General features: G+C 46.0%; 1 protein-coding gene across 1 annotated transcript in view; it reads left to right on the top strand.

Annotated features, from left to right (window-relative positions):
* The first annotated feature begins 7,148 nt into the window (after nucleotides 1–7,148).
* LOC131272580 (transcription initiation factor TFIID subunit 1) overlaps nucleotides 7,149–22,838 on the top strand; it is a 61,311-nt gene continuing 45,621 nt past the window's right edge. Inside the window, exon 1 of the mRNA XM_058274380.1 lies at nucleotides 7,149–7,232. Within this exon, the coding sequence (XP_058130363.1) occupies nucleotides 7,149–7,232 (84 nt within the window). The remainder of the gene's footprint in view (nucleotides 7,233–22,838) is intronic.

The raw sequence follows: 22,838 nt of genomic DNA, 5'->3' as shown, positions 1-22,838 counted from the left end.
TCTAATTCTTGGTGACAAAGTGAGTCGGAGTACAATTAACAATCACTGACTCGACCTTACTCCAATTGTAGGACGCCATGATCGCAACGGTGCGAACCTCAAATCGTCGGAACAGCAGGACCTGGCCTCGATAGCCTCGATTCCCTTTTTTGAACCCCGCTGACGCAAGTGGCGTGCCGTGGCATTCTTCCCTCGCGTTGCTATTACTCTGTTGCGAAAGCGAAAGTACGCCAACTACGGCGTTGTTTCCGTCCTCGCTGAGTTGTTCAGTTGTTTTCCCCCCTTCACCGTGACCGTGCCGTCCGACTCACTAACAAGTAACATTAATTAGAACTAGCACGGACGCCCTGGCATGATCCAGGCTCGGGTCCAGCTCGGACTCAGCTCGTCGCGTCAGCTGGGCGTGGGTTTGGTTGTCTACTCGACACTACATCGTCTGGACGTCGTACCACCGGACATTGGCACGCTGGCGAGCCCACGCTGCTTTTGGATTTCTTAACCGACGCAAGATTATCGGGTTGAAATCAAAAGTTCTATTCGCTTGCGAAGCACGGATGAAAGAGATACCTTTTTCATTAAGACCTTGTTGGACACAGTGTGTTCGAGGCTGAACACATTGTAGTCTCATACTTCACCTCAACATACATTCACCCGTTATATTTTCAATGGCTTGTAAAATGTAGGACAAGTAGCACAAGTAGGAGTTCTGGACAACAATTAGTTGAGATTTACTATATTGTTCAAGGATTATTCTTGTTGCAAAAAACAATAGCAATGGTTAGCAATACGATACTTCACAGTGATTCGCACTTGACATGGTTGTTAAAAACCCGTATAAGGGTCAAATCAACTAAAAGGCTGTAAATCATGTACCAATCTTGTGGTGTACAGAAAATACCCCATTCGAAGGCAACAGTAGCCCCTAAATCAACATTGATGAACTCTTTATGAAGTCTCCGAAAAGTCCTTAAAAGAAAACCATGAGGTATTTGATCAGAACATGATACATATCGCGCTAAATCTATGTTTTAAGATATCTCCACCCAACTACCAGGAGTAGAGCATTCAAATTCTTTACTTCAAACAATTTTTGACTCCAATATCATGTGCTTCAAAAGAGGGCGCATGTAAAATAGTGTCTCTTCACATACCGTTTGAAGAATTTACACACACCTTCACCAAGGAGAAATTTTACCTCCTTATTCCGTTCAGAAACCGTTCCAGTCGGATTAATTTACGCTTCCACCCTCGAACCCTGCGAAATAGTACTTTCTCACTTGCCGGGGAGACTTGTATCCTTGTCGCTGAAAGTTTGCATCACACAAGACAGTCTTAAAAGATGAGAAGAAAAAATGGCGGTGAAGTGTACCCGCACGCTGTTCGTGGGCAACATAACGTTGACGAAACCTGGCCACGACGAACTGTAGCGTTTCCTTTTCCGGAAGAATCAAGAACGTCGCAAAACCACACCTTGCTCTCCCTGGCTCTTTGTGTATGTGGGTGTAGGCGGAGGTCGTGGGCGAATGGTTTCAAATATTCATTTCATCATTTCCTTCTGCCTCTACCCTGCCACACCGCCGGTTACAAACCGACCTCCGTTGGTTACGTTCTGCGCCAACCATGTAAAACCTTTCATCTTTTCCTTTTGCGAAAGCGGTTGGAGCCATCGTCGACATCCCACTCGCCTCGCCTATATTGCTGCCGCTTTTCGATGGTGAAGAATTTGTCTCGCAATCTCCCAAAGGCTTCCCCCTCGCTGTGCTGTATCGTCAAACTCTCAAACTCCCGGGATGGAAGCTCAGGAATTGGCATGTTCCTTGCCGCTCGCACGGGACAGAGGACGAAGAAATTCTCGAAATTGTTCCAACGTTTTTCGGGCAAACCCTCCATGGCATGGCCCGGTGAGCGCAGCGCACGTGAGTACGTCTGGTTGGCCAGATCCTTGTCAACAATGTTGGGTGCGAACCCGGTGATGAAGTTGTTGCCCGCTATGTGTGCGAGTTTGCGAAAACTTGCCAGCAATGTCGATGAAAATTGTTGATGTTGCGAGGGTGACGCTGTATTCGGGGAGATCCCTTTTCGGACCACAAACCTGGAGCTACGCGTTAGTGTCCTTAGTGGCTACAATTATTATCAGTGCACAATTATGGCGTTGAAGCGCCGTGAAGTCAGCGAGGCGTTCTAGTTTAATGATATTGTCACCACCTCACTCCTCGAACTGGTGGGAGGTGTTCCAGCAGGCAAAAGACGAAGGGGAGGCAAAAAATAAAGAACCCGCATGAGGCGGTGCCTTTGCGCCGGTGTACAACACCGCAACACTACGGGACTCCGGTGAGCAACTTCTGTAGCAATTATAGGGCAAACTATACGGTGCCGCAGCCAACAACCCGCCCACGAATGTCCTGCCGAGTGCCGGGCCCCATGTCCCGTCCGTCTTCCACCCCTTTGGCCCGTCGGCGTTGTTATGCTTCGGTCCCGTTGTTACCGTTGTCACCCGAGTGAAAGGAGATCGACGATAATTGCCAACTTGTTTGGTTAGCTGTGGATGTTCAGGCCCGGTCCAGGCGAGTACGCGCGTCCCGAGGGACAGGTTTTTTCCTACTCTTTCAACCTCACGCTCTCCATCGCGAGAGTGCTCCACATTTCGGTGGTTCTTGGTGGTACCTCAGGTGGTGTGGGGAAAGGACCCAACGGGATCATTTGGAAATGATTCCTGCCCGGAGCGAACAGCACATGTCAACGGCGAAGGTATCGTTCGGCCGGGCACGCTCCGCCATATTGCCGCTGCCTTAGGGAGTTTGTTGTTGTTTGCAAACGCTTCTGCAGGGGTGAAGGGGTGATCGGGAAAGGGTGGGAGGGGGGGGGGGGGAGGAAGAACGATAAACGCGCGCGCGACCCGGTGCACCGATACCGTTAATGATGTGTCCCTGGGAAGTGTTCGGTGCGCGCGCGATGGTGAGAGGTGTGTTCTTGATGTTTTTTCGCTACACCCTTGCCCGGGCGTCGGAATGTCACCGTACCGGAAGAGATTGGTGAATCGAGGGGGTGAATGGCGAGGAGTGGGGCCCCCCACTCACCACACCCCGGCATTCATGGTCGCGGCGAAGAAGCGACTCGCAAAGAAATAGTCGTAATCATTGATTGGATGGAAGTATCTGGGGACACGCGAATGTGTCATTAGCGTGATTTGCAGTTCGCTGAAGGTCTTTCGCTTCCACTTTTCCTAGTTTTTGTTTGTCGTTTTGTTTCCCCTCCGCCGTCCCGTGGCAACACCCGAAATGGCGTGCCGATGATACAACATCACAACACCGAGGAAGCATCAATTTTCGCGCGGTTAAGCATCCGAGGCATGTTAAGCGGATTTTAAACGAACCTACCGACGTCTCACGCTGCGACGGAACCGGGGCTCCCTGCTTGTGGACGTTTTGATATCGATGTTGAAAATAAAAAAAGAAAAACGACAACGACCGAAAATGGTTTGCTAATTTTTGAAATAATTTTCCAACACCAACCGGAACATATCGGAACGGTGTGTTGCAGGAGGAAAAAAACATCTTTCGAACAATGTCCTGCTTTGCTTAAGATATGCCTTCCTTCGGTGCTCCTTTTTGCTGCCACCGTTTGCGGAGGACACGTTTGGGCTGACGCGCCCTCATTATGTATCGAAGCGGCACGTTTCGTGCAGAGGAGAAGGAGGAGGACACTCTTTCCCTTTGCCCTCAGAATGGTGTGCGTTGTCATTAACTGATGTCCGCGGTGTGCGTAAGGGGAGTTTCGTAATAACACGAGCGGTGGCGCGCGGCCCATAGGCATTTGAAGGCACTCCACTAGGCACTTCATCTTCGTTAGGTCTCAATTTCGGGTGCGCTGCGCCAAGGGTGTGTTTTTAATGGGAAAAACTGCTTTATATAAACCGGAGCCCATTGCCAAAAAAACGGAGCCAAGCATAAGAAGCTGTTTTAGCGTACCCAACCTGAGGAAACGGCATCTCAAGGGACCTCAGCGAGCGGATGGCCAATTTGGAGATCCGATAAATTAGAGGGACGGTTTTTCTTTTGGGGAACGATGTTTTTTTCCCGGGTTCGCTTGGGTGGCCCTCGGATAAGTTTATGAGCTCCACAGCATCAAAGTGCTGGTGTCGAGCAAAGCAAAAAAAACCAAGTGAAACATAAAAGAGAATATTACCTCGCTGTTACGCGATGCTAAGGAGACGAATAATTACAGTATTTACCGAGTAAAAAGCCGGCTCAAGTTTACGATGGAAGAGGACAGAAGGTGAGGTGTGTGTGTAAATCTCGACCTAACGACGATGTAATTGAAATAGTTTCCAAAACTCCGCCACCGGTGGGCGTAGAGCCAGTTCACGCCAGGTGCACCAGGTCCGTATGCGAGACGGACACCCGTCTCTGACACCGATCGTCACTTCAAACCACCTTTCCCAATGACACTCTCCGTCGAGAGAGGGAGAGAACGAACGATGGTCCACTTGAAACCGAGCTGGCAAAGGTCGCCCTCGTTGGAAGACACCGTACCGGCTCGGGAATCTCTGCTCTGGGAAAAAAAGGCGTAGGATACGGTCGAGTCGAAGCTACTTGAAACTGCTGCCGGTTGCGTCGGTGAGTGGACAACCTGTCCGTGCACTACCTGGAGGTCGTTACCTAAAGTGCGCTCGATAAGGAGCGCGTCCCAAAATGGCCGGCATGACCAGGGCGTCGCATGGCGTGGAATCTAAAGTGTCTAACCACCACCAGTGCATTCACGCCCGGTGTGGACGGTAGCGCATTTCCTTCTTTGAAATCTGAGAATCTGCTCCTCCGCTCGATAACCATGTGCCATTGTGCCGAGGAGTGTTCCCGAAGGTGTCGCAAGGATGCTTCCCCAGAACTCCAGCCGAGGGAAGCATCGGAGTTGTTGATAATTTATTTCAATTACTCTTCGCTTTTCCTGCCACCGCTTTCTCTCGCCCACCGACCAACTGCGTGATCTGGTGACTCCGGGTTGGTCCGCGACTCCACTTGGGAACTGATTGGCACATCCAACTAGACGCGAGACGGTCTCGCTATCGATGTTTTCCGCCGCGCGATTGAATCATCCCACCGAGTCGAACGTGTGGTCGCTTGACGGTGCTGGGAAGAGTGTACGACCAGATAATCGGAACCTCGAGTACGCGATCGCTGGAACCTCCCGCCGGTAGTCCGTTGATCGGCATCAGGCCCGCGGACAGGGGTTTGGGTGAGGAGTCCTTTTTCCGTAATTGCTGCATGATATCGTTTATTTGAAGTCGCTGACAGACCGACCGCCGACGAGAGGTCAACTAAGGCGGCAACTGGAAAATCGTTTGGCTTCCCTCTTCTGTGTGTGTGTTTGGTTTTTTCTTTTCAACTTCCCACCGATGCCTCTGCCTTTGCACAGTTCGCCAGCCACGGCGGCGTCAGTGGGGGTAGCAGTCTTTTTGCGCATTTTCTCGCTCGCTCGCTGTGTGCGATAAGTTATGACCGCATCGTTGCAACGCATCGCTCGTCGACGACATCGGACCGGCAGGTTGGACTCGTTAGTTCCTCAAGAGACCTCGTTTGTGCAAGGTGGATGTACGACGGTGGGGAGATAGTTAACTCGAGTGTACGATACTGCCGATGATTTGTGGCGCGCTGGATGAAGGGGAGGAATTGGAAATGGAGCAGAAAAATCCCACCAGCGTGGTTGCCATGTACCGGCACCTCCCCCGGTGCCGAAGTGATGCAACTATGGTCGAGGCGATATTTAAAGATAATCTCCATTCTGCCAGATGGAAAAGTAATTGGAATTCTAGAGCGCCTCATCCATGAACGATTATCACGGGATGGGATTTAGATATTAAAGATAGATTGGAACAAAAACTTAAAGTAGTTCCTTAAGAAAATGGCTATTGAATGAACGGTCTATGCAAAGTAGAACAGCTGGTTCGGAGGCAGCAAATCATTGGACATTTTCGCACAAAATAATTGGAACTGGAACTTACCCGGTTGGATAATAGCACAACTTTCCATTACTTTTCGAAACCCGCTCGTCGTGATTGAGTACAGCTTGCATGTGTTCGACGTCTGGAACTTTTGGTTATTGTGCGACTTGACACTCACTACACGCTTCTGCGATTGTTCTGAAACACAAGCTCAATCTGATGTCATGGCTTGCCTCTCCTTGCCGGCGCGCACAACTCCAGTAGCAACGGCGTAAATCCCCGTCCCAAAATCCACAGCAACTTTGATGTTTTCCTTTCAACTGCCAACATGTTCCCACTTTTCACACCGACCGTTGCGAAGATAATTCGACCGTTTTATATCTTCACTCCACATTCCGTGCCTTGTAGATTTTAATATGGTTTCCTGCTTTTTATTTTTTATTTTTTGCGCTAACTTTTGTACCCACTCTTCTTCCATTCCAGGTGCGCGAGATAATTACGTGTGAGACTTCGGGCAGGTAATCGCCATCAGCGGACGAACCTCGCGCGCACATTCCGGCGTGTAATTTATCAAGCTCGACCAATCAATCAATCAATCACGCCAGTCACCCGGTCGATCCTGTTCGGCTTGGCCAAACCTCAGTGCGAAGGACGAACCGCTCTTCCCCAGTCCGGTGTGATACGATCGTCCGTACGTCCTGGCTTCTCTGATAGCAGTTCCCGGGCGTGACCATATTACCATTGTTGGCGGGGCGATAAATACTTCCCGGTGAATTCTTCGCCGTTTCCCAGTGCAGTACTGGTTCGAACCACTGGTCCGTGTTTGTGGTTTGCCAAGGGGAACAACAAAAAGCTGAAGGAAAAAGAACCTAAACAAATTCGCTTGAACTCTAGTGATAAAAAAAGCGGAGATCTTCGAGCGTCCAAGGAATGATGCTTAGGAAGCACGCACGTCGGAAGAGCGATGAGCTCAATAAGTGATCGCCGCGTGATGTCAGCAACCGAACAGCGACGACCCGAAACGACTTCCAACTGACCCCTCCGTCCAGTCGGGGTAGCAAAGGAGGAGGTGCACAAAGCTGGCGCGTGGCAGCTTTTAAGGAACGGTTTCGCGTGACCGAGTGCAGTGCGAGCAAGTGTGAACGGTGGTGCATACGGAAAAGAGGTGTTAATTGGGTTCCAGCACGTAACCCCCGAAAAAAAACGTAAAATGTACTGCCTGTGCCGTTCGTCGAAGACCATCGCGGTGCGGATCGTGCTGCTGGACGAGACGGACTTTCTTCACGAGCTGCAGGTACGTTCAGTCTTCGCTCATCAATTTCCCACCCTCGACCGAACGGGCGCCGGAAGTCAACGTAATTTCTACGCCCCGCCAGAACCCATGCGTAAATCGTAGCCCCCGGTAGTCTCTGACGCACGATGGTCTGCATGCTCAAGCAAGAGCTGAAGACGAATTGAAAATTGAATGGAAATTGAGCTCGTTAACAATCGGCACCTGTGTATGCGAAACCCTCTGGCTCGCCCCATCGTCCGCAGGAGTGGCGGGCATCCTTAGGAGCCACCACAGGCGGGGCTCATCGGACCAACTCCGTAATCGGGGCGTACCGATCTCGGGCGGTAATTCCCGCAACCGGATCTCCCGGAGCCACCGGCGGGGGTTGGCGAATGAAATTTATTCGAATTGAAAATCAAATTTATTCCATTCCATACAATAGTTATATTATCGCCTCATTGTTCTAGGCAAGAGCGGCGCGGTGGCCATCTTGTCTTGTTGCCTGCGGCCAACCCCATTCCCCCAAGTTCCCCCACCGCCCGGGCATTAAGGACTAGCTTCGATCGTAATTTTCGTGTTTCATTCCGGAGAATGTGTCTTTCGCATTATGGCGATTGCTTGCCGTGGGGCTTCCTTCGCAAATGGCTTCCACCCCTCGCGGCTCGGGTTTACCCGCGGGAGGGTGGGTACGGCGAACGAGGGATGGCTTTCGATGGCTGTTTTGCACCGAACCCGGTGCCAAGTGGCTTTACGGTGGCCGGTTGGTTGGTATTGGATATTGAATTCAATTGTAAAACGTTATCGGTCCAACCGGTGCATGGCTCCGATGGCTTACGCCCGGTGGAATACATTGAGCGTAAGGAAAGTAAAAATAAACAGAAACCACCAACACACACTGAAGCACAATGGCGAGCTTACGGAGAATGGAAAAATATCGTAGCGGAATTTTTATGAAGCTGGATTTAATATAATCTTCCGTAAGCTTCCGGAGGAATAATTTGCGTTCTCGGTAGTTTCTCGTTATCGCTACATTTTCTTCCATTTTTTTGCACAGTTTGCAAATTCATTTTAGCTTTGTGGTTAAGTTTTTCCAATTCCAAACATTTGCTGGAGGATAAAACTTGCTTTTCAATTCAAATGAACATTTTTATTATTTTTAACAGTACAGTTCTAATCGTTTGTCTTTAAATTTGAATTTGTTTTTGTCCTCCATGTTCTGAATACGAAGCAAAACATACTCTTTAGCAAACACACTCACACGGCGTGGGAGTTCGAGAGCTAAGTGAACTTCAGGCGAGGTGAATAAAGTTGTGTGCTCCAAGCCGAACCTTCGCCACGGTCCTTGACCGCTCCTGCGCTGGGCACCATTTCCCGATAAGCAGCAAGCGCTAAAGCGTTGGCAATTTACAATTGTAAAATAAAACTGTCCTCCGTTGGCATTCCTTCTTGGCGGCACGAACTCCGTCTTGGTCTCGAAAAAGATGGTTTCCCGGCGGGGAAGTGGAAGACCGTCAACTGACCGCTGCTAAGACCCTGAACCCGGATGGTGGCAAGATGGTAGCACTGTGCACCTCCCGGGCACTCGAACCGCCCCGAGTAGAGGAGTGAAAATTATGTGTCTTAAATTCCAACTACGGGCAGACCGGAGTCTTTTCCCTGTCATTGGCCACGCTTCCACGGGGTTTGTTCGCCATCCCGATGTGGACGACGTGATGTCGCCGACGGAGAACGGCGAGCTGGCAGACTTAACTGGGCAATAGATTTCGATGAGATTGCTGCCGGGGATAAGCTTGTGCCAGAGATAAGCAGTGAAGTATTCCGCCGGAGTACGTTGGGAGTGAATTGTTATTGAAACGAAGCCATTTTGTAAATGATACACACACTTTCGAAGGCCAGATTATATTTTCAACACAACAAAACCCCTATGGTTACAGTGGGAGGGTCGAGACTAATCTAGAATTTATGCGGGTTACTTCTGGAACAAAGTTATGACCTTGGGAAACCATATTAAAAGTTGTGTCAGGGTTGACTGTTTGTCCTGATCAAAACCACAACCGCCGGGCCAAGGATCAGGGCCGAATGGAAACCTACATCAAACAATCGGTCTGGGGGTATAACGGTTTCACACCTAAGGACCGTACCGTCCCCGGTTTACTATTTACTGATTCATTAGCCCAGTGGAAGCTGAAGACCGTCGCCCCCATTCCCAACTTCCACCAAGCCCGAAGAGTCTTCCACAAACCCGAAAAGGACGAAGAGGAGCATAGCAAGGAGCGTCGCTCCACATCGATCTTATTTATGGGGCCCGGGTCTCCGTAATGCCTGGTGCTTGTCGTCATCGTCGGCGTCCGGCAATTACTGCCACTACCACTGGACCGAATCTGCCATGAGCCCGCATTCGGTCTGTGGCGCACCGGGGGCACCGTACGTCTTAAAGATGAATGGTCCCAGGCGGCCGCACAGAGGCAGCAAACTGTTATGCCAGTGTTTGTTATCGAGCCGGGGCCCATTTGTTTTTACTCATCCAGAACGAAACCGAGCCTTCACCTAAAATAACTCAAACGTGGGTTCTGGGTCCGAAGGTGGTACAGATGTCTGCTAGCTGGAACTTCTTCTGTTTTAATGTTCTTCATCGATAAAAAAAACCCCTGAAATGGAAGAGAGAAGCACAGATACGATCGATGAAAGGATGTTTATTAAACTCTCCCCGGCGCAAGGATAAACTGTCCTTATTCCTTCCTGGTTGGTTCCATTTTCGGATCCGAATGGTATATTTCGTTGTAGTCTGTTCCGTTCCACTGGACGACGGTAGTGTTCGTAATCACTTAATCGGATTGTGCGGTAGGCGGGTCAGAAAGCTGTATAAACTAATGACAACCGATGCATGGCTTGATCTTCACCGGGTCGTATTCGTTTGGCAGAACTATTCTGCTCCACACAGACGCACCAATCGGCTCCAAGTAACAACTTAACCAGGGGGCTTAGTGTTTTGCTCCAGTTCCGGCGGAACCGGCACCGGCAGCTAATTAACTTCTGGATTATGGGTTTGGCATCTTATTTATCGCGGTGCCAACGGTGAAAGCAGGCGCTCCAGTGCCCGGATAAAAGCATATCTTTGCCACGGCACCATCGGGGAAGCTAAAACTGCCAGCCCAAGTCGAAACGAAAGACAATGGGTAATGGGGTTCTGCTGCCGACAATGGTTTCCTAAATGGGTCGGGCGCGGCCGAGAATCGTCTCGGGCTCGGGAAAAAGCATGAGCCGTAAACTCCCGTAAACTAGGTGAAGGTTATTGGTGGGAAAATTGAAATAAGAGAAGAAGCATTAAGATAGAACTGGCTCACCGTAAAAGGGCCGGTGTCGGATCTCGGTGGAAGCCAAATGGAGCATAAGTAGCGTCAGCAAAGGCGTTGACTTAAAGACTCTGGTTTTTTTGGGAACCTTTATTTAAAGATTGTGGAATAGATTCGGATCTTTAGCATGGAAATAAATTGTTTATGCTAATGCATGGCAGCACCAAACTGTCCCACTTTCATACGGCAGCTAGTCCGTTCTCACGGACGTTTTCAATAAAACTGTACAACTTCTTTCCGTTCTCCCTTCCCCCCACGACATTCGCTTTCCCATTCGACCTGTTACATACGTCGGGCCTCGGGTAAAATGGATTAAAATTTTAAAGGATCCTCATAAAACCAGTCGAATTGTTTTGCCGCCCGAGAGCGGATGTCTTTACCTTCCCAAAAAACACTCCGGTTTCGATTACCCTCAAGTACACGACGGCTATAAAAGCTTCCGTCGCCGCCCGTCCGGTAACGCTCGTAACGATCGTCGTTGTGGTATAAGAAAATAAAAACCGGTTCACTGCTCCGCAAGATGCCCAAGACCGGCGGGTTCGGTACCTGGGGCCGCAAATCACATACACTTTCTATGAAATGACTACTACCCGGCCCGCCTTGGTTTTGGCCACTCGCGCGCGGTGCTCTATAAAAGTGAGAGGACGCACATCAAATCGACAAATATGGATGCACGATGAACCGCGATGCATTCCGCACCGCTGCACACTAACGGCCGACGGTTTGGGGAGATCGTTGGCGAAGATGATGGCTGCTGAACGCTTTCAGGGTTGGTGCTGCGAGTGAAACAACAACCCTGGGAAAGTGCAGCTAGCTCCTGGCTGCGCAAGCAAAACCTTCCCTTCATGGAATGGGGGATTTCTTCTCCTACATCGCGCACCGATACCGAAACATCCCCGTCAGCTGCCAATTAGTTCGATCATCGCATTTGATATCGGAATGAAACGTACCCGGTGAAGATGCTTCAGTTTCAATAACCATTTTCAGCGATGCGTTTTTCTCTCGGTCGCTTTCCACCGCCTCCCATTAACCATCCCGGTGGAGCGGATATAATTCAGTTTTCACTTTTGCTACCCTCCCAAAAAAGGACCACCTCGCGTCCACCCGCGCACCCGATGGGCGGCCGTCTCTCCGGCTACGCCAAATGGTTGGAACAAAGTTAATTATGCACGTGCGTGCAATCCATCGCGCTCATCGTGGGCTCGATTCGCATCGAAAGGCCCTTCAGCACCGTGAGTGCCCAATTGGTCGATCGAGCTCGGTCCAGTGCCCGCATGGCAAATTATCGCGACCAGCTTTGATAGACCAGCGTTTGGCCGAGGTTTTATCGATGGCATTTCAGCTTTAATTTATACCCACACACCCACCCTGGGTGGGAGGGAGCGCCTCGCCAGGACTATGTTGATGAATAGTTCGATGTTCGAATAATTGCGTCCGAATCGAATTTCGGTCTTATTGAGAGTATGAAGGACTTGTGGAGTGGCGCTGCGCATAAAATGGCCTTTACCAGGGAAACGGATAAAACCCATGGGAAACGGGAGAATGGGGGAGGAAAAGAGAGAGAGAGAGGGTTGGGGAAATGACACGGTTTTAAAAATCATTACCTCGTTTATTATGCAAATTTAAATTTTTGATCTGATGCGAACCGGAAGAGAACGATTGGCGCGGACGGGGGAAAGGGCGTTGCATCGATTGGCAAAATGCACTCGGTTGCATTGCAAAGAGCAAATGATTATTTTTTCGTATGCTCATGAAACTGAAGTCCCAAAAGCTACGGGGGAGTAGAGTGGGGGGGGGGGGGGGATTCAACTCGCGGTCTGCGTGTTTTGGTGTTGATGCTGCGGTTGATTTTATTTGATGAGTCCAGGGTTGAAGGGGAGGTAGGATGTGAGAGGTAATGCAAATAATTAAATCATATTTATTCTAGGATCAAGAGAAATTATTCCAACCCATTTCCACCGGGAACTCGGGTGATGTGCAGGTTGCTAGGGAGGAGAGTAGGAGAGGTGGTGTGGGCTGCGTTGAATGTGCGTTGAATTTTTTTTGACTGCTGGTTTTAACCACTGCACGATGGAGCGAAGCCGGGATAAAAATCAAAAATTCATTTTTGGATTTCAGAAAAAAGAGACATGTTTTCTTAAACTACAAGATGAAACTAAGAAATGACCCAAAAACTAGAGCCTCTGCTCTTCCAGGTTCTGAGAAACAGCCTCTCAAAGTCAAGATTTGTGAAAATATTGCGTGAAAAATTGAAAAAAATCCATCAACTTTGAAGGTCTGTAACTCCTATAATAATGGTCGGAATCGGATTCCAAGCACAGTTTTGGAAAGGTTTATTATCAAGCTTTAAAATTATTGACAGTTTAAGCTAATTGAAATTGAATGTCACAAAATATTAAGCATTGTTTCGCAAAACTCCCGGAAAATTTTTCAATTTTCTGTTTTTAACCTTATGCCATCGCTAAGGATTGCGAAAGATTGTAATATGATGCATACCCACTTATAGCCTAGAATGTTTTGTAACAATAAATGATAGTTTTATTTGCGCATACGCGCGCATCTTTACGTTATTCTGTACTTTAGATGTGAAGCTTATAGTTTATCAGCTACTAGGCGCCTCCATCATGCCATATGCAGCATCATGTGTGGTAAGAAATATGAATTCTCATTCAATGCATTCAAATTTGAAAGTCTCATTCAATGAAAAATGTGAAGCAGGGTAGTGATTGAACATCACATAAAAGGGGAAAGACAAGCCAAGTCACTGGCAAAGAATGAAACTTGGTTTGGTTTGCTTTGAATGTATCAGGTCGCTTTTACTTGTTCTACAGCTCACAAACCCATTTTTTTATACCCAAAATTCCTCGGAATAATGTACCCTACACTAAAATAATAAATAATAATAAATGTACCCTACACTAACACTTTGTTCTGTTTGTACCCTTACCTGTAAAAGCCGTGAATTTTGGGTAGATATACCTGTCACTCTTTTTCTACCCTAATGGTAAAACGCCGCTAATTGTGGGTGGATAACTCATAGAAGTGAACACAAATATTTGATAATATTTGCTTTTGAAAACAATATACCCTAACCATACAGTAACAGCTAAGGTAGATGTTAAAATTTTGACCTTCGAACGGCATACCATAGCGGTATGCATTTGAAAAGATACATATATAACATACGTTCGTTTATAAAAACATCATTCAAGCTTTACCTTGAACAGCATAAACACCAATTGTCAGAAAGCTCCTTGGAGAACGAACAACGTTTTTCTAGTTTTCAAGTAAATAATCTATCTGAGATTGATTTAATAATTTCACGATGGGTTCCTTTATAATCAATGATATCATAAACGTTTTGAAAAACAATGCTTCTTGCAAGGAAAACATTGGGTATGCTTTACAGTTCATTGAAAGTAAAGTAAGCATCAAACCGTGTGATAAATTGAAAGTGACTAATAAGTTGATGATACTGGAAAAAAGTTTCAAGGCTAGATTGAAGAAATGTGCTAGAAACTCGAAGAATTTTCAAAAGGATTCGAAAATCTGGTTGAACAAACCATTTGACATTAGTGCCTATACGGAAAACAAAAGTCGTGGACGGCCAAAAAAAGAGTTTAATGATCTCTGCGTGAGGAATAAACGTCGAAGTGTGGCCAAAGAGACAGATATCAACGGCAATCTCGAAAAGGAATTATACTCAGTGAGGTTGTTAGCTTTTAAAGAAAAGCAGTTAAGGCTGATGAGTATGATAGACATGTTTTTGAAAAATCCTTCAAGTGTTATGCCAATGACAACCAAAAGTGATGTTTTAGTATCTGCCGAAGAAGCGTTGGCATGTTTTATAGACAATAGTTTCTCAAAATCCCAGTATAATGATTTGCATAAAGTATCAAAAAAAGTTTTTCCGTCATATTACCAAATCAACAAACTTAAAAAAACCTGCGCACCAAGTGAAGATTTTATTTCTATTAGTGAAACAAAAGCTGAAGTTAATCTACAAGAGTTGGTTAATCACACTGCGTGTAGAATAATTGAAATACAAAAGGCAGAAATCTTGCGACACCTTTCATCTTCTTTGTGTGATTCACTAAGCGTCGTATTATTGTGCTCGTGGGGCATTGACGGATCTAGTGGACACAGCATTTACAATCAACCGCTTCATGGTTCCGGAGAAAATACTGCATCAGACAGTGATTTATTAGTATCGGCATTAACGCCTATCCGTCTTTCGTTCATCAGTGACGATTCAGATATCATCTGGATAAACTTGATGCCTCAAAGTGTTAGGTTTTGCAGGCCAATTGTGATCGAGTTTGCGAAAGAGTCAAAAGAAAAAGTTTTACAAACAGTAGACGAAATCAAAAGCCAAATAACCAGGTTAGTTCCTTATACAATTCAGCTAAATGAAACAAGTAATGTGACGGTAAACTATTCATTTTACATGAGTTTAATTGATGGAAAAATTTTGGCATATTTAACCGACACTCTATCTATGCAAACATGTTGTATATGTGGTGCAAAACCAACCGAAATGAACAGTGTAGAGCACTTAGAAAATGGATTTATTCCAACTCCTGAGAATTTATCTTATGGAATATCTCCACTGCACTGTTGGATCAGATTTTTCGAATGCTTGCTTCACATTTCGTACAGAATTGAATTTAAAAAATGGAAGGTTACTAAAAATTTTAAAAGCATGTACAATGATCGAAAAAAAATTGTATTGGAAAAGATGTACAAGGAATTTGGTGTAAAAGTAGATGAACCAAGGCAAATGGGTGGAAATAGTACGACGGGAAATGTTTGTCGTCGGGCTTTTTCAAACATAGAAAAATTGAGCGATATTTTGCAAATAGAAACAGAACTCATAGAAAGGTTTCGAAATATTTTAATAGCCATCAACTGTTCACAGCCTTTAAATCCAAAAACTATTAGTCTATATTGCAAAGATACATACAAGTTTTACATACATCATTACAATTGGTACAAAATGCCTTCCACTGTCCATAAAGTTCTTGCGCATGTAGGTGAAATCATTGTAAATGCCCCAGCTCCATTGGGATCCTTAGGAGAGGAAGCAGCAGAAGGTAGAAATAAAATATACAGAAGGGATAGAAGAGAACACGCCCGTAAAATGTCACGAGAATTCAATATTAAAGACATTTTTATGAGAGCATTACAATCATCCGATCCATACATTTCAACAATATCTCTGGCTAAATCGTTGAAAAATAAAAAACAAATTCCATACCCAGACGCAGTAAAAACATTCTTCGTAGATTACAGCTCCTCAAATAGTAACAGTCCCTTGCCAATTCAAACCCAAGAAGATGATGGTACAAGTTCAGAATATTCAGATAGTAGCTCTTCGTTAGGAGACGTTATGTCCGCGTTAGATGCTTTGAATATCAATTATATTCCAGATGACAATATTTTGAATGGAAGTTTGTAGTAAATTTAGTTTGTTTTATATCAAACTTTAAAAAATCTTTAAGTTAGTATAAAAAAAAAAATTAAAAAATAATGCACCCATAGAAAATTCCAAAAATATGAGGTTTTTGCAGCGCCACCTGGCGGGATTGTCCCGAAACATCATAATTTCGTGTAATATAATAGTATTACACGATATTACAATGAAAAAATTGCAAAACATTTGATTCTGAATTTTATCCCGGCAATTTGCTCTTTTCGCTCCATAGTGCACTGGGCGGAAAATAATTCCGATAGTCTAAATTGAACTTTATTGAAACGAAAGCTTCTATTTTTCTGACGGAGATCAATTTTTCCGGTTTTTACTGTTTTCTCCTAAATTCTACAAGTCATCTTGTAGGTGCGAAAGCTAAAGTTAAAGGTACGTTAAAGTCTAACTTTTGTGGCAAAGGTTTCAATATATTTGATCCTGGAAGAGTTTTGGCAAACATTAGTAAATATTACACTGCAGCTATGGTACTATTTTGAAATTTTTGCTTATGCGAATTTCATTACAAATTAAATAAAAATATTTTTGATATTGATTCTGATTCTTATTCTGGCACAACTTATTATACGAAACGTGAGAAGTGTTGCTGATTTACAAGCGTGCTTTCTTTTTGCACTTTTTTATCATTTTCACCGTTGTACAACTTGATACTAGAACTAAAAATAATAATTTTATCATGTATGTTTATTTGCTTTGTTACAAAGCATATTTTTAAAAGCATAATTTAAAATTAGTAACAAAAAACAAAGTATATTTTTGAATTTAAAAGATGGTTTGTTTAGGAGCTTTATTTTCCTTGTCCGATCCGGGTGTCATTGGCCGCTTGTCCGGTTTCGTGCTTCGGTAGGTTCCTTCGTCAAATTGATCGTATTTTAGCCCGTTCGCCCGTTCAAACCTCTAAGTGTTCTGGTTGCGATTGGGTGAACGAAAAAAAAAATGCTTTAAAACCCGACGCCACACTCGGTTGGAATTTGAATATTTTATAATGCCCTCGATCGACCTTCACTCATCAATCAAACGACGGCTCCGTTTGTGGCCGGGCGCTTCGTGCGCCTCGATTCTTGTTTTTCTTTTTAAGAGCATCTCATAAATCTGAATAAGTCAATCCGAGCCTCAAACCTGGCCCGGTCACAGCTGCGCTACCAGTTCGCTGTTGGCGAATAGTTTATGTTCTCTTCCTTTGTGTATGTGCGCGTTTCATCCCTCTGGCCCGCGGGGCGAAGGTGTTTCGACGTTGCTCGCCGATCGCCCCGATCAAACCTAGCCATCTTTCCCTCCATCGCGGGACCCGCGAGTGTCGAATTGTTTCAAAAAACGGAATCGAACGTCGCAAAAGGGGTAATCGATTTCAGTTCATCCACCCAAAATGTGCCACGGGCGCGGGTGCCCAGAGAAGAACGCCAAGATCGATAAGCACGGCGATGGCCCTACAGCAAGCGAGCAAGTCTGCAAATCCTCCGCGACTAAGTAAAACCGAATCAAACTGCGAATGTGGATAGCGTCTTGGCTGGGAGGATAAAATATTCACCCGCACCAGTTATGCGAACCGGGGCCGATCTGCGGGGGATGATTGTGGTCCGGCCAGGGTGAGGCGAACATTAAAGCGCGCCACGCTCCGGTTTAGATAGGATCGAATGGTCGAGCGGACGCCATTTCGATTGGACGCCCGAGATACGGCAGTGAAGCGCTCATCCGAAAGGCGGGCTGTTTTTCCTTCGGACGCGTCCTGGAAAGTAATGCACTATTAACGTACCATGCCCATCCTATTTGTATCGATGTTTTTATGTATGTGCCTCTATCGATCGCCCTTCCTGCCAAGGCTGCCCGGGTTCTCCACGTGCGTCATTAATGCGAATGTCTGGTAATAGTGTGGCCTGCCAAAAGGACCACATCTGCATTGTCTTTGGGCGGGAAATAAAGATTGAACGGATGAGAGAGAAAAAAAACCACAAAACTTATCTTCAATCGACCATCGGACCGAGGGTGGATAGTACAAAAACAACCCCACACGGACGTTTCGCTATTTCGCTAAAAGTAAACTCATCCGCGCGTCCATCAAATAGATCGGAGATTTTTTTGTTTCCATACTCATCATCCACTACCTCCTTCCGAGCGCTAGAGAGTGCTTATTTGCGTATAAGTAAACGATCCACCCGGCGGGGAGGGAGGGCCACCTGTGTCTCAGGGTCGTCGCTTTTGTTTTCTATTTATGACTTGCACTTTCCTGCGGACCTTCGATCTTTCGATGACTTCGCTTTTGTTGGCCTCCTTCTGGTTGGAAGCCTGGAGCGGCCGTTCTTGACCGAACCGGGGTCTATCGCTGGCGATCGGTTCAATAGCTCATTTGCTTTTCTGTAACGTAGATCCGCTGTTCATTCTTTTTTCTTTTCTAGTGCCAAATACATATTATTTGGTTTAAAGCTTTTTGTAGGCCAGCATCAGTCATGCAAATGAAGAAAAGTGATTGCTTGTCTCTGTGCATGTTTTTATTCGTCATGCTGTTATTTTTTTTCACTTTTTTTTATTTTTCTCATTTTTTTAACATTTTAAAGTAATTTTAAAAAAATAAAGGGGAAAAAACGACGCATGTTTAAACATGCCAAACATTTATTCATAACTCTTGAACGGGGCGCTAGAATAAGTTTCGCGAGTTGAAAGCAAATGTTTATTTTCATATTGCAGCAGAAATGTAACAACTTCTTTAAATTAAATCAAGCAGATCACAAGAGAGTATTAATATTGTTTGCAAAAACCAAGCGCACATAGTGGAATGAAACATATCAGGGTGAGTTCTATATTAAACTTGAAATGATTACATTTTAATTGAATATTTCAGCTTCATGGAATTTCATTGCCTTGTGTTCAATTTAATTATTTCCAGTAGTTATATGTTTTATTATTACTTTTATGCAATTGAAACAGTTTTTAATCATGTACCTATGCAGTTTGCTTTCATTTATAATAAACTATACACAGAAATTAATGTAAACAGGTGACTTGCGATGTAAGGTACAATCGCTGGGAAATGTAATTAAATAAGCGCACAACTGGTCCACATCGCTCGCACAATCAAAAGTGCAAACATCCCGCTTATGCGATCACGTGGCACAAGAAGAAGCGCACAGCTGTAACGAGTGGGGCCTCACAAAATGGGTTGCAGTTGAGGACGGTTCGCAAACAATGAGATCAGAAAGAAACAGAATACCACCCCCCCTACACTTCCAATCAGGCTGCATAGGGAAAGCGGCGCATAGGTCAAGCTCGTTATGTGTGTTTTGCTCGTTTGTTGTCCGGTGCATGTTGCTGTTGGTTGCAACTTTTATCGTTATTTTTATATGCCTTCGCGTTCTCGTCCCAGCACTTCGCTGTTCCCAAGCAAGGAGAACGGAAGAGTAGAAAACGGTGTGCCGCTGACCGTGTCTCCGTGGGGCCAGCGTTATGCCACGAGTGTGTATGCTCTGTATGTCCTGTCGGTGGCAGCGGCAGCAGCATCGTCAAGCCCTCGGGGAGGTCGATCCACCGTCAACGTTCACGCGATGGGAAAATGCAAAAGGGAAAAGTTCAAAGCGACACTGCGGAGCGGACCGGGTGTCCGAGTGCTCCGGAATCTAGCTTTGTTTCTGGCCTCGGCGCGCGATGATGAGTGACCTCGGGCTTTGGCCGGTATGAATGCCACAGAAGAAAGTCCCGGACGAACCCGCCACGGGCGAAAGGAGGGCCAGGAGGAAATGAAGCGCTTGCCAAAAAGTGCATCGTGAGAGCTGCAACATGTACTTCCCTGCCGGAATGACGCTAGGCCCTGACTTTGGTGGTTGCGATGGCGTGCCGACCGGACCAGTCAACATGGCGTCGGAATGCACCATACACTGGCACCGGAGTACATCTTTCCCCCTCCAACCCTCGTCCGGATCGTGCCGGGATGCTGGGAAAACTTCGACCGCTCGGCGATTTCAATCTCCCCATTTGGCGCCAGCCTCGTAACGGGTCTCGGAAATCCGTGCAAGAATTGTTTTACGTTTTTCCGGTGAAGATGGCAGATACAACATAAAAACCGAAAAAAGCCTTTCCTTCACATACACACACACACACACTCAATGGTAATTTCATTGTTTCCATGGGTTGCGCGGTCGTCGGGAAAATAAAACCATCAACACACGGCATCATCGTTCTTGGCAAGTGAATTGTTCTACCCCACAGTACAGGGTGGCCAGCTTCCATATTCATAGCTGATAAGGGGCCGGGGTGGGGTGTATTGTTTTCATTTCCCTCCGTCCTTTTTTTTGGGGGGCTTTTTCATTAAATTTACCACCCGAACGAGCGCATCCTTCCGCTGGGAAGCGAACGAGCTGAAACAATAGGGCAGCCCAGAAGATAAAGCCTAATGATTATTTAATTTTCTCCACTGTTTATTGACTTCGAGGCTTTTCGAGGTACATGTGTGGGTGCTCGGGCTTGCAGCAAGATGGAGCCCCCCGCGCCCCCCCGGGAAAACTCCTGCAGAATAATCCCGAGAAGAGCGGGAATACATTGAATATAAATAATGTATCAAACCCAGCCGTGCGTGAAAAGTGCCGAAGAGGGAATATTTACGACCGGCTGAGCATCCTTTTCCAATTACTGCCGCCGGTGGTTCGTCTTTCCAGAAAGGAAACCTGGCACACTCCGCAGTGTAATGTGTTGGAATTATCGAGCAAAGTGTGCATATTTGCTCGGGCTCGGGCGGGAAGTCTCGGTTTGCCTCCGGTTTGCCGTGTTTTTCTTCGCCGAACTAAAGTGTGGTCGTTCGAGAAGGGGAACGGACCGGGTAGGTTCGTGAGTGCTACTGTTAGCTCTGGGGTGGTTTTGGGTATAAAAACAAGAGCTTTTTCTGGAAGTTCTGGCTGTGGATACGAGTCCCGGGCGATAGTCTGATCTTCTCATTTGGATGGAACAATTTTTTTTTTTTGCAAGTTCAGCTTGATAAACACAGAAGCGATGAGTGGTCGTACGAGATTGCATACGCAATTTTGAAGCACATACTATTTTGAAGTTAACTTTTCTGTTTTAAACATTGCTTGATTTCTAAATCAAACTATCACAATTCTAGTTTAACACGTAGACTACCTCGTCACCCATATCCCATAGGAGATTATAGTAGTGCACTTTTTCAATATAAAACTAGGCACACAAATGTATCTTCTGGGAAGTTTAGGCTGTTGGTGTAGATAAATTAAAAAACCAAATTTTATCAACAGTTATTGCATCAAAAACATTCACATAAAACAACGCACAGTCAACGTGTTGAAGATAAACTATGGTTTAGAGCAAAACACAATCAAAAATATGTAAGTTTGCAACATTTTGTCTAAATATAGCTTAATCTGACAAAATAAAGTTATTCAGGTTAACATGGGCGAACAAAGCTAATTAGCGCACGCGTAGTTCCTTATCCGGGCAGGACGGTGGTTCCGTGCGCCTCACGTCTCTTGAAGTAGGAATTTATGCACACTGCTACCGTGGGATTGTTCTTCCGTAAGCTTGCGCTGATTGAAGCGCGAGTTTAGTGTGGGCTGCAAATGGCTTCGCGTAGGAATGGGCAAAACATAGCACCAACAATCATTCTCCCCGCGCGATGGTAGCATGCTAGATTGAGCACAGCATTGCTACTTTGTGCGTGTGTGAGTGTACGTGGGTTGTTTTTTTCTCTCTTTGTTTCATAAATAATCATTAACAATTCAAAACAACTACATAAATTATAACGCAAAAATGACAAGCTGCGCGCTCCGTGTGATAGTGGAACCCCGGACGAACTTCAGAGGAAGCGGGCGAATAAATCTAGCTCCGATGGAAGTAACATGCAACGGTATCAAGTAGATCTTTTCAAGTACGACCGGGGGGGGGGGGGGCACTTGGCTTCTGATGCCTCTTGCGTTTCTTTCGGTTGATATTTTGATGTACCAGACCTCCACTCCACGCCCGGAACGATGCGACTCCATTAGCCTCGATGCGATGCTGCCGCCGTTCGGCATTCGGCACAAGTGGGTTCAGGGAAACATAAAACGGCAACCGGTAGTAGTGGGACCATGAGGAAACAAAAAAAAAAGGAAATCCTGCATAGAACACAGCATCGTACGGTTGCCTCTCCAGGGGATTCCGAGTGTGTGCGATGGGTGGATGACATTACAAAAAGTGCCCGAGTGTCACAAGCGGAGCAAACAGGCGAGCACTTCACCCGGTTTTTGACCCTTCCCCCGAAGGGTCCTTCCTGGGTGCGCCAGGATAATGAAGTAAAAACATTTTCAAATATTACAAATGCAACAGACCGACAGACTAGAGGCGGGGGAGAGCCAACTCGTACGTGCAGGTGTGTGAATAGATCCGATGTTGGGTCCACAGGCTGGGAATGGGAAAGAATTGACAGAGCTTTATTTTAGTACAAGCCCTCGCATAAGAGGGGCCAGGTGCAACGGGCAACTGTCCTCGTATTCATCGTGTTGTCACATATGACAAGTGAGTTTCCAACAGGATAAAACAAAAAAGAATTTATGCAGTAGAACTTTGTTGTGATGCAAGTGTTTTGTTCATCGGAAAAGTTAAATTTTTAAGTAGGTTTAACGAGGTAAGCTTTAAATTCAGCTTGTTTTCCAACCGTTTTTGAGTCTGTTGCAACTTCAACAAGCTTCTTGTCAAATAGACCCATCTTCTCTATAAATCCTGAACACCAACGTAGAGAATCAGCGTTACACAGTTGTCCAAACATACGAACGGATCTCCTACCTACCTCGTTGTAGAACGGCTTCTAGGTGGTGG

This window comes from Anopheles coustani, chromosome 3 (genome assembly GCF_943734705.1).
Source record: "Anopheles coustani chromosome 3, idAnoCousDA_361_x.2, whole genome shotgun sequence".
Lineage (NCBI taxonomy): Eukaryota > Metazoa > Arthropoda > Insecta > Diptera > Culicidae > Anopheles > Anopheles coustani.
This window is presented reverse-complemented; position numbering and strand designations above follow the sequence as displayed.